Source organism: Oncorhynchus keta, chromosome 20 (genome assembly GCF_023373465.1).
Source record: "Oncorhynchus keta strain PuntledgeMale-10-30-2019 chromosome 20, Oket_V2, whole genome shotgun sequence".
Lineage (NCBI taxonomy): Eukaryota > Metazoa > Chordata > Actinopteri > Salmoniformes > Salmonidae > Oncorhynchus > Oncorhynchus keta.
In genome coordinates this window covers 36,954,725-36,970,562 of record NC_068440.1, presented here as the reverse complement: position 1 = coordinate 36,970,562, position 15,838 = coordinate 36,954,725, and the positions used below count along the sequence as shown (strand labels likewise).

General features: G+C 55.3%; 1 protein-coding gene across 8 annotated transcripts in view; it reads right to left on the bottom strand.

The window, feature by feature from the left end:
* LOC118371393 (eyes absent homolog 3-like) overlaps positions 1-15,838 on the bottom strand; it is a 59,192-nt gene that overhangs the window by 26,741 nt on the left and 16,613 nt on the right. For 7 of the 8 annotated variants that reach the window (XR_008073234.1, XR_008073235.1, XM_052472774.1 and 4 more), the window contains 3 exons: positions 15,677-15,838; positions 9,719-9,865; positions 9,407-9,477 (listed from right to left, as the gene is read on the bottom strand). The exon at positions 15,677-15,838 is cut by the window's right edge and continues 119 nt beyond it. Coding sequence is in view for 6 of the 8 variants with exons in the window: in XM_052472774.1 (XP_052328734.1) it covers positions 9,407-9,477; positions 9,719-9,865; positions 15,677-15,838 (380 nt within the window). In the remaining 2 variants the exon portion in view is untranslated. The remainder of the gene's footprint in view (positions 1-9,406; positions 9,478-9,718; positions 9,866-15,676) is intronic. The other variant, XM_052472775.1, reaches the window with a different exon arrangement.

Genomic DNA, 15,838 nt, shown 5'->3' with positions numbered 1-15,838 from the left:
ACTAGACTAGACAACGGCGCTCCACTAGACTAGACAACGGCGCTCCACTAGACTAGACAACGCCGCTCCACTAGACTAGACAACGGCGCTCCACTAGACTAGACAACGCCGCTCCACTAGACAACGCCGCTCCACTAGACAACGCCGCTCCACTAGACAACGCCGCTCCACTAGACTAGACAACGGCGCTCCACTAGACTAGACAACGCCGCTCCACTAGACTAGACAACGGCGCTCCACTAGACTAGACAACGGCGCTCCACTAGACTAGACAACGGCGCTCCACTAGACTAGACAACGGCGCTCCACTAGACTAGACAACGGCGCTCCACTAGACTAGACAACGGCGCTCCACTAGACTAGACAACGCCGCTCCACTAGACAACGGCGCTCCACTAGACAACGGCGCTCCACTAGACTAGACAACGGCGCTCCACTAGACAACGCTGCTCCACTAGACAACGCCGCTCCACTAGACTAGACAACGCCGCTCCACTAGACTAGACAACGGCGCTCCACTAGACTAGACAACGGCGCTCCACTAGACTAGACAACGGCGCTCCACTAGACTAGACAACGGCGCTCCACTAGACTAGACAACGGCGCTCCACTAGACTAGACAACGGCGCTCCACTAGACTAGACAACGGCGCTCCACTAGACAACGGCTCCACTAGACAACGGCGCTCCACTAGACTAGACAACGCCGCTCCACTAGACTAGACAACGCCGCTCCACTAGACTAGACAACGGCGCTCCACTAGACTAGACAACGGCGCTCCACTAGACTAGACAACGGCACTCCACTAGACTAGACAACGGCGCTCCACTAGACAACGGCGCTCCACTAGACTAGACAACGGCGCTCCACTAGACTAGACAACGGCGCTCCACTAGACTAGACAACGGCACTCCACTAGACAACGCCGCTCCACTAGACTAGACAACGGCGCTCCACTAGACAACGCCGCTCCACTAGACTAGACAACGCCGCTCCACTAGACTAGACAACGGCGCTCCACTAGACAACGGCGCTCCACTAGACTAGACAACGCCGCTCCACTAGACTAGACAACGCCGCTCCACTAGACTAGACAACGGCGCTCCACTAGACTAGACAACGGCGCTCCACTAGACTAGACAACGGCGCTCCACTAGACTAGACAACGGCACTCCACTAGACTAGACAACGGCGCTCCACTAGACAACGGCGCTCCACTAGACTAGACAACGGCACTCCACTAGACTAGACAACGGCGCTCCACTAGACAACGCCGCTCCACTAGACTAGACAACGGCGCTCCACTAGACTAGACAACGGCGCTCCACTAGACTAGACAACGGCACTCCACTAGACTAGACAACGGCACTCCACTAGACTAGACAACGGCGCTCCACTAGACAACGGCGCTCCACTAGACTAGACAACGGCGCTCCACTAGACTAGACAACGGCGCTCCACTAGACTAGACAACGGCGCTCCACTAGACAACGGCGCTCCACTAGACTAGACAACGCCGCTCCACTAGACAACGGCGCTCCACTAGACTAGACAACGGCGCTCCACTAGACTAGACAACGGCGCTCCACTAGACTAGACAACGGCACTCCACTAGACTAGACAACGGCACTCCACTAGACTACGGCGCTCCACTAGACTAGACAACGGCGCTCCACTAGACTAGACAACGGCGCTCCACTAGACAACGCCGCTCCACTAGACTAGACAACGCCGCTCCACTAGACTAGACTAGACAACGGCGCTCCACTAGACAACGCCGCTCCACTAGACAACGCCGCTCCACTAGACTAGACAACGGCGCTCCACTAGACTAGACAACGGCGCTCCACTAGACTAGACAACGGCGCTCCACTAGACTAGACAACGGCGCTCCACTAGACTAGACAACGGCACTCCACTAGACTAGACAACGGCGCTCCACTAGACTAGACAACGCCGCTCCACTAGACAAGACAACGGCGCTCCACTAGACTAGACAACGGCGCTCCACTAGACTAGACAACGGCGCTCCACTAGACTAGACAACGGCACTCCACTAGACTAGACAACGCCGATCCACTAGACTAGACAACGCCGATCCACTAGACAACGGCGCTCCACTAGACTAGACAACGGCGCTCCACTAGACTAGACAACAGCGCTCCACTAGACAACGCCGCTCCACTAGACTAGACAACGCCGCTCCACTAGACTAGACTAGACAACGGCGCTCCACTAGACAACGCCGCTCCACTAGACAACGGCGCTCCACTAGACTAGACAACGCCGCTCCACTAGACTAGACAACGGCGCTCCACTAGACTAGACAACGGCACTCCACTAGACTAGACAACGGCACTCCACTAGACTAGACAACGGCACTCCACTAGACTAGACAACGCCGCTCCACTAGACAACGCCGCTCCACTAGACTAGACAACGCCGCTCCACTAGACAAGACAACGGCGCTCCACTAGACTAGACAACGGCGCTCCACTAGACTAGACAACGGCGCTCCACTAGACTAGACAACGGCACTCCACTAGACTAGACAACGGCACTCCACTAGACTAGACAACGGCGCTCCACTAGACAACGCCGCTCCACTAGACTAGACAACGCCGCTCCACTAGACAAGACAACGGCGCTCCACTAGACAAGACAACGGCGCTCCACTAGACTAGACAACGGCGCTACACTAGACTAGACAACGGCGCTCCACTAGACTAGACAACGGCGCTCCACTAGACTAGACAACGGCGCTCCACTAGACTAGACAACGGCACTCCACTAGACTAGACAACGGCACTCCACTAGACTAGACAACGGCGCTCCACTAGACAACGCCGCTCCACTAGACTAGACAACGGCGCTCCACTAGACAACGGCGCTCCACTAGACTAGACAACGGCGCTCCACTAGACTAGACAACGGCGCTCCACTAGACTAGACAACGCCGCTCCACTAGACTAGACAACGCCGCTCCACTAGACTAGACAACGGCGCTCCACTAGACAACGCCGCTCCACTAGACTAGACAACGGCGCTCCACTAGACTAGACAACGGCGCTCCACTAGACTAGACAACGGCGCTCCACTAGACAACGGCGCTCCACTAGACTAGACAACGGCGCTCCACTAGACAACGCCGCTCCACTAGACAACGGCGCTCCACTAGACTAGACAACGGCGCTCCACTAGACTAGACAACGGCGCTCCACTAGACTAGACAACGGCGCTCCACTAGACTAGACAACGGCGCTCCACTAGACTAGACAACGGCGCTCCACTAGACTAGACAACGGCGCTCCACTAGACTAGACAACGGCACTCCACTAGACTAGACAACGGCACTCCACTAGACTAGACAACGGCGCTCCACTAGACAACGCCGCTCCACTAGACTAGACAACGGCGCTCCACTAGACAACGCCGCTCCACTAGACTAGACAACGGCGCTCCACTAGACTAGACAACGGCGCTCCACTAGACTAGACAACGCCGCTCCACTAGACTAGACAACGGCGCTCCACTAGACTAGACAACGGCGCTCCACTGACAACGCCGCTCCACTAGACTAGACAACGGCGCTCCACTAGACTAGACAACGGCGCACTAGACTAGACAACGGCGCTCCACTAGACAACGGCGCTCCACTAGACTAGACAACGGCGCTCCACTAGACAACGCCGCTCCACTAGACAACGGCGCTCCACTAGACTAGACAACGGCGCTCCACTAGACTAGACAACGGCGCTCCACTAGACTAGACAACGGCGCTCCACTAGACTAGACAACGGCGCTCCACTAGACTAGACAACGCCGCTCCACTAGACAACGGCGCTCCACTGACAACGGCGCTCCACTAGACTAGACAACGGCGCTCCACTAGACTAGACAACGGCGCTCCACTAGACTAGACAACGGCGCTCCACTAGACTAGACAACGGCGCTCCACTAGACTAGACAACGGCGCTCCACTAGACTAGACAACGCCGCTCCACTAGACTAGACAACGGCGCTCCACTAGACTAGACAACGCCGCTCCACTAGACTAGACAACGGCGCTCCACTAGACTAGACAACGCCGCTCCACTAGACAACGCCGCTCCACTAGACTAGACAACGCCGCTCCACTAGACTAGACAACGCCGCTCCACTAGACAACGGCGCTCCACTAGACTAGACAACGGCGCTCCACTAGACAACGCCGCTCCACTAGACTAGACAACGCCGCTCCACTAGACTAGACAACGGCGCTCCACTAGACTAGACTAGACAACGGCGCTCCACTGACAACGCCGCTCCACTAGACAACGGCGCTCCACTAGACTAGACAACGCCGCTCCACTAGACTGAGACAACGGCGCTCCACTAGACTAGACAACGCCGCTCCACTAGACTAGACAACGGCGCTCCACTAGACTAGACAACAGCGCTCCACTAGACTAGACAACGGCGCTCCACTAGACTGACAACGGCGCTCCACTGACAACGGCGCTCCACTAGACTAGACAACGGCGCTCCACTAGACTAGACAACGGCGCTCCACTAGACTAGACAACGGCGCTCCACTAGACTAGACAACGGCGCTCCACTAGACTAGACAACGGCGCTCCACTAGACTAGACAACGGCGCTCCACTAGACTAGACAACGGCACTCCACTAGACTAGACAACGGCGCTCCACTAGACTAGACAACGCCGCTCCACTAGACAAGACAACGGCGCTCCACTAGACTAGACAACGGCGCTCCACTAGACTAGACAACGGCGCTCCACTAGACTAGACAACGGCACTCCACTAGACTAGACAACGCCGATCCACTAGACTAGACAACGCCGATCCACTAGACAACGGCGCTCCACTAGACTAGACAACGGCGCTCCACTAGACTAGACAACAGCGCTCCACTAGACAACGCCGCTCCACTAGACTAGACAACGCCGCTCCACTAGACTAGACTGAGACAACGGCGCTCCACTAGACAACGCCGCTCCACTAGACAACGGCGCTCCACTAGACTAGACAACGCCGCTCCACTAGACTAGACAACGGCGCTCCACTAGACTAGACAACGGCACTCCACTAGACTAGACAACGGCACTCCACTAGACTAGACAACGGCACTCCACTAGACTAGACAACGCCGCTCCACTAGACAACGCCGCTCCACTAGACTAGACAACGCCGCTCCACTAGACAAGACAACGGCGCTCCACTAGACTAGACAACGGCGCTCCACTAGACTAGACAACGGCGCTCCACTAGACTAGACAACGGCACTCCACTAGACTAGACAACGGCACTCCACTAGACTAGACAACGGCGCTCCACTAGACAACGCCGCTCCACTAGACTAGACAACGCCGCTCCACTAGACAAGACAACGGCGCTCCACTAGACTAGACAACGGCGCTACACTAGACTAGACAACGGCGCTCCACTAGACTAGACAACGGCGCTCCACTAGACTAGACAACGGCGCTCCACTAGACTAGACAACGGCACTCCACTAGACTAGACAACGGCACTCCACTAGACTAGACAACGGCGCTCCACTAGACAACGCCGCTCCACTAGACTAGACAACGGCGCTAGACTAGACAACGGCGCTCCACTAGACTAGACAACGGCGCTCCACTAGACTAGACAACGCCGCTCCACTAGACTAGACAACGCCGCTCCACTAGACTGACAACGGCGCTCCACTAGACAACGCCGCTCCACTAGACTAGACAACGGCGCTCCACTAGACTAGACAACGGCGCTCCACTAGACTAGACAACGGCGCTCCACTAGACAACGGCGCTCCACTAGACTAGACAACGGCGCTCCACTAGACAACGCCGCTCCACTAGACAACGGCGCTCCACTAGACTAGACAACGGCGCTCCACTAGACTAGACAACGGCGCTCCACTAGACTAGACAACGGCGCTCCACTAGACTAGACAACGGCGCTCCACTAGACTAGACAACGGCGCTCCACTAGACTAGACAACGGCACTCCACTAGACTAGACAACGGCACTCCACTAGACTAGACAACGGCGCTCCACTAGACAACGCCGCTCCACTAGACTAGACAACGGCGCTCCACTAGACAACGCCGCTCCACTAGACTAGACAACGGCGCTCCACTAGACTAGACAACGGCGCTCCACTAGACTAGACAACGCCGCTCCACTAGACTAGACAACGGCGCTCCACTAGACTAGACAACGGCGCTCCACTAGACAACGCCGCTCCACTAGACTAGACAACGGCGCTCCACTAGACTAGACAACGGCGCTCCACTAGACTAGACAACGGCGCTCCACTAGACAACGGCGCTCCACTAGACTAGACAACGGCGCTCCACTAGACAACGCCGCTCCACTAGACAACGGCGCTCCACTAGACTAGACAACGGCGCTCCACTAGACTAGACAACGGCGCTCCACTAGACTAGACAACGGCGCTCCACTAGACTAGACAACGGCGCTCCACTAGACTAGACAACGCCGCTCCACTAGACAACGGCGCTCCACTAGACAACGGCGCTCCACTAGACTAGACAACGGCGCTCCACTAGACTAGACAACGGCGCTCCACTAGACTAGACAACGGCGCTCCACTAGACTAGACAACGGCGCTCCACTAGACTAGACAACGGCGCTCCACTAGACTAGACAACGGCGCTCCACTAGACTAGACAACGCCGCTCCACTAGACTAGACAACGGCGCTCCACTAGACTAGACAACGCCGCTCCACTAGAGTAGACAACGGCGCTCCACTAGACTAGACAACGCCGCTCCACTAGACAACGCCGCTCCACTAGACTAGACAACGGCGCTCCACTAGACTAGACAACGGCGCTCCACTAGACTAGACAACGGCGCTCCACTAGACAACGCCGCTCCACTAGACTAGACAACGCCGCTCCACTAGACTAGACAACGGCGCTCCACTAGACTAGACTAGACAACGGCGCTCCACTAGACAACGCCGCTCCACTAGACAACGGCGCTCCACTAGACTAGACAACGCCGCTCCACTAGACTAGACAACGGCGCTCCACTAGACTAGACAACGCCGCTCCACTAGACTAGACAACGGCGCTCCACTAGACTAGACAACGGCGCTCCACTAGACTAGACAACGGCGCTCCACTAGACTAGACAACGGCGCTCCACTGCACTAGACAACGGCGCTCCACTAGACTAGACAACGGCGCTCCACTAGACTAGACAACGGCGCTCCACTAGACTAGACAACGGCGCTCCACTAGACTAGACAACGCCGCTCCACTAGACTAGACAACGGCGCTCCACTAGACTAGACAACGGCGCTCCACTAGACTAGACAACGGCGCTCCACTAGACTAGACAACGGCGCTCCACTAGACTAGACAACGGCGCTCCACTAGACTAGACAACGGCGCTCCACTAGACTAGACAACGGCGCTCCACTAGACTAGACAACGCCGCTCCACTAGACTAGACAACGTCGCTCCACTAGACTAGACAACGGCGCTCCACTAGACTAGACAACGGCGCTCCACTAGACTAGACAACGGCGCTCCACTAGACAACGGCGCTCCACTAGACAACGGCGCTCCACTAGACAACGGCGCTCCACTAGACAACGCCGCTCCACTAGACAACGCCGCTCCACTAGACTAGACAACGCCGCTCCACTAGACTAGACAACGCCGCTCCACTAGACTAGACAACGCCGCTCCACTAGACAATGCCGCTCCACTAGACTAGACAACGCCGCTCCCCTAGGCAACGCCGCTCCCCTAGGCAACGCCGCTCCCCTAGACAACGCCGCTCCCCTAGACAACGCCGCTCCCCTAGACAACGCCGCTCCCTTAGACAACGCCGCTCCCCTAGGCAACGCCGCTCCCCTAGGCAACGCCGCTCCCCTAGGCAACGCCGCTCCCTTAGGCAACGCCGCTCCCCTAGGCAACGCCGCTCCCTTAGACAACACCGCTCCCTTAGACAACACCGCTCCCCTAGGCAACGCCGCTCCCTTAGACAACGCCGCTCCCCTAGGCAACGCCGCTCCCTTAGACAACGCCGCTCCCATAGGCAACGCCGCTCCCCTAGACAACGCCGCTCCCCTAGACAACGCCGCTCCCCTAGACAACGCCGCTCCCCTAGGCAACGCCGCTCCCCTAGGCAACGCCGCTCCCCTAGGCAACGCCACTCCCCTAGGCAACGCCGCTCCTTAGACAACGCCGCTCCCCTAGGCAACGCCGCTCCCTTAGACAACGCCGCTCCCTTAGACAACGCCGCTCCCCTAGGCAACGCCGCTCCCTTAGACAACGCCGCTCCCTTAGACAACGCCGCTCCCCTAGGCAACGCCGCTCCCCTAGGCAACGCCGCTCCCTTAGACAACGCCGCTCCCCTAGGCAACGCCGCTCCCCTAGACAACGCCGCTCCCCTAGGCAACGCCGCTCCCCTAGGCAACGCCGCTCCCCTAGACAACGCCGCTCCCCTAGACAACGCCGCTTCCCTAGACAACGCCGCTCCCCTAGGCAACGCCGCTCCCCTAGACAACGCCGCTCCCTTAGACAACGCCGCACCCCTAGGCAACGCCGCTCCCTTAGACAACGCCGCTCCCCTAGGCAACGCCGCTCCTTAGACAACGCCGCTCCCCTAGGCAACGCCGCTCCCTAGACAACGCGCTCCCTAGGCAACGCCGCTCCCCTAGGCAACGCCGCTCCCCTAGGCAACGCCGCTCCCCTAGGCAACGCCGCTCCCCTAGACAACGCCGCTCCCCTAGACAACGCCGCTCCCCTAGACAACGCCGCTTCCCTAGACAACGCCGCTCCCCTAGGCAACGCCGCTCCCCTCGACAACGCCGCTCCCTTAGACAACGCCGCACCCCTAGGCAACGCCGCTCCCTTAGACAACGCCGCTCCCCTAGGCAACGCCGCTCCCTTAGACAACGCCGCTCCCTAGGCAACGCCGCTCCCTAGACAACGCCGCTCCCCTAGACAACGCCGCTCCCCTAGACAACGCCGCTCCCCTAGACAACGCCGCTCCCCTAGGCAACGCCGCTCCCTAGGCAACGCCGCTCCCTAGACAACGCCGCTCCCTAGACAACGCCGCTCCCTAGACAACGCCGCTCCCTTAGACAACGCCGCTCCCCTAGGCAACGCCGCTCCCTTAGACAACGCCGCTCCCCTAGGCAACGCCGCTCCCTTAGACAACGCCGCTCCCTTAGACAACGCCGCTCCCCGAGGCAACGCCGCTCACCTAGGCAACGCCCCCCTACGTAACAGTATAGTGACTTCACCACGCACCACACGGGAAGGCTCTGTATAGATATTTTGGTGCGTGCCTAAGACAGTTCACTTCACATAGGCTCCAGTGACATTTCCCTGTTCCAAGCCAGCCGGCCGGTCCTTACCTGGTGAGCCTCTGTAGCTGCGGAAGCAGAGGGGATGTTAGTGTACACACTGGATGTAGTGAAACTGGAGCCTGGCGGAGAAAAAAACAGACACGTCAAAACACTGGAGAACAAAAACAGACTGGAATCAACACTTCAACTCATTCTGACTATTCAAGATCCTTCCCTCAAGGGGTCGCAGTAGCATCTGTTTAAATTCTAGCCCCCCGATAGTTGTGTCCAGTAAACTGCCTGGTTCACACTATGGGACCGATCAGGAATGTGCTGGCACCGATAAGTCTTTTCCAGCACTGAGTGAGCTAGATTGCTTGCCTTGGCTGGGGTATGAGCAGTGCACATGGCCTGGGTCTGGCTGGGTTGAGGTATATGCTGACCTGAAGCTGAGGAACCCAGGCTGGCCAACAGAGGGTGCTGCATCAGGCAGCCCAGTCTCTGACTTAATACCTGGCCACATAGCACCTGAGGGAGGGGAGGGAGCGGAGTGATCGAGCGGAGGTAGAACGGGAAAGAAGAAGAGAGATGTAGAGAAGGAAACAAGTTAGAAATAAATACTTTTCAGTCAAACAAGTTGAAACGTATTTGTTGCAAGACGTAGCTGTCTAGCTTCAAGTGTAATAAACAAACCAAAGCAAACCAAATAAACAAACACAACGTTGGGTTATTATGCAAGAGATGGAAGCATTGGGGGGGACGTTTCCCCTAGGTACAGACCTAGGATCAGCTTCCCCTAGGTACAGACCTAGGATCAGCTTCCCCTAGGTACAGACCTAGGATCAGCTTCCCCTAGGTACAGACCTAGGATCAGCTTCCCCTAGGTACAGACCTAGGATCAGCTTCCCCTAGGTACAGACCTAGGATCAGCTTCCCCTAGGTACAGACCTAGGATCAGCTTCCCCTAGGTACAGACCTAGGATCAGCTTCCCCTAGGTACAGACCTAGGATCAGCTTCCCCTAGGTACAGACCTAGGATCAGCTTCCCCTAGGTACAGACCTAGGATCAGCTTCCCCTAGGTACAGATCTAGGATCAGCTTCCCCTAGGTACAGATCTAGGATCAGCTTCCCCTAGGTACAGACCTAGGATCAGCTTCCCCTAGGTACAGACCTAGGATCAGCTTCCCCTAGGTACAGATCTAGGATCAGCTTCCCCTAGGTACAGATCTAGGATCAGCTTCCCCTAGGTACAGATCTAGGATCAGCTTCCCCTAGGTACAGACCTAGGATCTGCTTCCCCTAGGTACAGAACTAGGATCAGCTTCCCCTAGGTAGACCTAGGATCAGCTTCCCCTAGGTACAGACCTAGGATCTGCTTCCCCTAGGTACAGAACTAGGATCAGCTTCCCCTAGGTAGACCTAGGATCAGCTTCCCCTAGGTACAGATCTAGGATCAGCTTCCCCTAGGTAAAGATCTAGGATCAGCTTCCCCTAGGTACAGACCTAGGATCAGCTTCCCCTAGGTACAGACCTAGGATCAGCTTCCCCTAGGTACAGATCTAGGATCAGCTTCCCCTAGGTACAGATCTAGGATCAGCTTCCCCTAGGTACAGACCTAGGATCAGCTTCCCCTAGGTACAGATCTAGGATCAGCTTCCCCTAGGTACAGACCTAGGATCAGCTTCCCCTAGGTACAGACCTAGGATCAGCTTCCCCTAGGTACAGATCTAGGATCAGCTTCCCCTAGGTACAGACCTAGGATCTGCTTCCCCTAGGTACAGAACTAGGATCAGCTTCCCCTAGGTAGACCTAGGATCAGCTTCCCCTAGGTACAGAACTAGGATCAGCTTCCCCTAGGTACAGAACTAGGATCAGCTTCCCCTAGGTACAGAACTAGGATCAGCTTCCCCTAGGTACAGAACTAGGATCAGCTTCCCCTAGGTACAGAACTAGGATCAGCTTCCCCTAGGTACAGAACTAGGATCAGCTTCCCCTAGGTACAGAACTAGGATCAGCTTCCCCTAGGTACAGACCAAGGATCAGCTTCCCCTAGGTACAGACCAAGGATCAGCTTCCCCTAGGTACAGACCAAGGATCAGCTTCCCCTAGGTACAGACCAAGGATCAGCTTCCCCTAGGTACAGACCAAGGATCAGCTTCCCCTAGGTACAGACCAAGGATCAGCTTCCCCTAGGTACAGACCAAGGATCAGCTTCCCCTAGGTAGACCTAGGATCAGCTTCCCCTAGGTACAGACCAAGGATCAGCTTCCCCTAGGTACAGAACTAGGATCAGCTTCCCCTAGGTACAGAACTAGGATCAGCTTCCCCTAGGTACAGACCAAGGATCAGCTTCCCCTAGGTACAGACCAAGGATCAGCTTCCCCTAGGTACAGACCAAGGATCAGCTTCCCCTAGGTACAGACCAAGGATCAGCTTCCCCTAGGTACAGACCAAGGATCAGCTTCCCCTAGGTAGACCTAGGATCAGCTTCCCCTAGGTACAGACCAAGGATCAGCTTCCCCTAGGTACAGACCAAGGATCAGCTTCCCCTCGGTACAGAACTAGGATCAGCTTCCCCTAGGTACAGAACTAGGATCAGCTTCCCCTAGGTAGACCAAGGATCAGCTTCCCCTAGGTAGACCAAGGATCAGCTTCCCCTAGGTACAGAACTAGGATCAGCTTCCCCTAGGTACAGAACTAGGATCAGCTTCCCCTAGGTACAGACCAAGGATCAGCTTCCCCTAGGTACAGACCAAGGATCAGCTTCCCCTAGGTACAGACCAAGGATCAGCTTCCCCTAGGTACAGACCAAGGATCAGCTTCCCCTAGGTACAGACCAAGGATCAGCTTCCCCTAGGTACAGAACTAGGATCAGCTTCCCCTAGGTACAGAACTAGGATCAGCTTCCCCTAGGTAGACCAAGGATCAGCTTCCCCTAGGTACAGACCAAGGATCAGCTTCCCCTAGGTACAGAACTAGGATCAGCTTCCCCTAGGTAGACCAAGGATCAGCTTCCCCTAGGATCAGCTTCCCCTAGGTACAGAACTAGGATCAGCTTCCCCTAGGTACAGACCAAGGATCAGCTTCCCCTAGGTACAGAACTAGGATCAGCTTCCCCTAGGTACAGAACTAGGATCGGCTTCCCCTAGGTAGACCAAGGATCAGCTTCCCCTAGGTACAGAACTACGATCAGCTTCCCCTAGGTACAGAACTAGGATCAGCTTCCCCTAGGTACAGAACTAGGATCAGCTTCCCCTAGGTAGACCAAGGGTCAGCTTCCCCTAGGTACAGAACTAGGATCAGCTTCCCCTAGGTACAGAACTAGGATCAGCTTCCCCTTAGGTACAGACCAAGGATCAGCTTCCCCTAGGTACAGACCAAGGATCAGCTTCCCCTAGGTACAGACCTAGGATCAGCTTCCCCTAGGTACAGACCTAGGATCAGCTTCCCCTAGGTACAGATCTAGGATCAGCTTCCCCTAGGTACAGACCTAGGATCAGCTTCCCCTAGGTAGACCTAGGATCAGCTTCCCCTAGGTAGACCTAGGATCAGCTTCCCCTAGGTACAGAACTAGGATCAGCTTCCCCTAGGTACAGAACTAGGATCAGCTTCCCCTAGGTACAGAACTAGGATCAGCTTCCCCTAGGTAGACCAAGGATCAGCTTCCCCTAGGTACAGAACTAGGATCAGCTTCCCCTAGGTACAGAACTAGGATCAGCTTCCCCTAGGTACAGACCAAGGATCAGCTTCCCCTAGGTACAGACCAAGGATCAGCTTCCCCTAGGTACAGACCAAGGATCAGCTTCCCCTAGGTACAGACCAAGGATCAGCTTCCCCTAGGTAGACCTAGGATCAGCTTCCCCTAGGTACAGACCAAGGATCAGCTTCCCCTAGGTACAGACCAAGGATCAGCTTCCCCTCGGTACAGAACTAGGATCAGCTTCCCTAGGTACAGAACTAGGATCAGCTTCCCTAGGTAGACCAAGGATCAGCTTCCCTAGGTAGACCAAGGATCAGCTTCCCTAGGTACAGAACTAGGATCAGCTTCCCTAGGTACAGAACTAGGATCAGCTTCCCTAGGTACAGACCAAGGATCAGCTTCCCTAGGTACAGACCAAGGATCAGCTTCCCCTAGGTACAGACCAAGGATCAGCTTCCCTAGGTACAGACCAAGGATCAGCTTCCCTAGGTACAGACCAAGGATCAGCTTCCCTAGGTACAGAACTAGGATCAGCTTCCCTAGGTACAGAACTAGGATCAGCTTCCCCTAGGTAGACCAAGGATCAGCTTCCCCTAGGTACAGAACTAGGATCAGCTTCCCCTAGGTACAGAACTAGGATCAGCTTCCCCTAGGTACAGACCAAGGATCAGCTTCCCCTAGGTACAGAACTAGGATCAGCTTCCCCTAGGTAGACCAAGGATCAGCTTCCCCTAGGATCAGCTTCCCCTAGGTACAGAACTAGGATCAGCTTCCCCTAGGTAGACCAAGGATCAGCTTCCCCTAGGTACAGACCAAGGATCAGCTTCCCCTAGGTACAGAACTAGGATCAGCTTCCCCTAGGTACAGAACTAGGATCAGCTTCCCCTAGGTAGACCAAGGATCAGCTTCCCCTAGGTACAGAACTACGATCAGCTTCCCCTAGGTACAGAACTAGGATCAGCTTCCCCTAGGTACAGAACTAGGATCAGCTTCCCCTAGGTAGACCAAGGATCAGCTTCCCCTAGGTACAGAACTAGGATCAGCTTCCCCTAGGTACAGACCAAGGATCAGCTTCCCCTTAGGTACAGACCAAGGATCAGCTTCCCCTAGGTACAGACCAAGGATCAGCTTCCCCTAGGTACAGACCAAGGATCAGCTTCCCCTAGGTACAGACCAAGGATCAGCTTCCCCTAGGTACAGAACTAGGATCAGCTTCCCCTAGGTACAGAACTAGGATCAGCTTCCCCTAGGTAGATCAAGGATCAGCTTCCCCTAGGTACAGAACTAGGATCAGCTTCCCCTAGGTACAGAACTAGGATCAGCTTCCCCTAGGTACAGACCAAGGATCAGCTTCCCCTAGGTACAGAACTAGGATCAGCTTCCCCTAGGTAGACCAAGGATCAGCTTCCCCTAGGATCAGCTTCCCCTAGGTACAGAACTAGGATCAGCTTCCCCTAGGTAGACCAAGGATCAGCTTCCCCTAGGTACAGACCAAGGATCAGCTTCCCTAGGTACAGAACTAGGATCAGCTTCCCTAGGTACAGAACTAGGATCAGCTTCCCCTAGGTAGACCAAGGATCAGCTTCCCCTAGGTACAGAACTACGATCAGCTTCCCCTAGGTACATAACTAGGATCAGCTTCCCCTAGGTACAGAACTAGGATCAGCTTCCCCTAGGTACAGACCAAGGATCAGCTTCCCCTAGGTACAGATCAAAGATCAGCTTCCCCTAGGTACATAACTAGGATCAGCTTCCCCTAGGTAGACCAAGGATCAGCTTCCCCTAGGTACAGAACTACGATCAGCTTCCCCTAGGTACATAACTAGGATCAGCTTCCCCTAGGTACAGAACTAGGATCAGCTTCCCCTAGGTACAGACCAAGGATCAGCTTCCCCTAGGTACAGAACTAGGATCAGCTTCCCCTAGGTACAGACCAAGGATCAGCTTCCCCTAGGTACAGATCAAAGATCAGCTTCCCCAATCCCAACCATTGATTAGGGAAAATGCAACAAGAGTCTAGCATCTTTTTCCATTTTTTGTAACCTTTATTTAACCTGGCAAGTCAGTTCAGAACAAATTCTTACTTTCAATGATGGCCTAGGAACAGTGGGTTAACTGCCTGTTCAGGGGCAAATCAGCTTGGGGATTTGAACTTGCAACCTTTCGGTTTCTAGTCCAACGCTCTAACCACTAGGCTACCCTGCCACCCTTTGATGGGGGGTGGGGGGGGGGGGCACAATTTGAACTGTGAGCAACACATTTTAGCAGCCTCCCCCCTTGACAGCAGGGAGAAAATTAATATACATTGTAGGGTTCATCTCCTGCAATTCTACACATTTTACTATAAAGGTGGAGAGAAATGTTTACAGTTTTTAAATACGATATCTGAGTGAGAGCGACTAACTCGCTAGACTAACTTAGCAGTCAAAAATGTTTTAGCTGACATGGGCTAATTGAGTGTGTCAGTGACTAACATAAGATGCACAACCATGTTTCCATATTGCACCATGTCTATTCTACTATTCTAACCCCCGACTGAGCTCCTAAATCTGCAGGCCTATAAAAAAAAAAGGGGCTCCATTGACCATTCCTGCTTTACACTATATTAGAAGACTTAGAGCAGCGTGGAGGGACTGACCAAATGGTGGGAGGCCGTAGGTCTGTCCTGCTTGGGGGAAGGCAGTGTAGACTGTAGCCTGGGTCTGTCCTGCCTGAGGGAAGGCGGTGTAGACTGTAGCCTGGGTCTGTCCTGCTTGGGGGAAGGCAGTGTAGACTGTAGCCTGGGTCTGTCCTGCCTGAG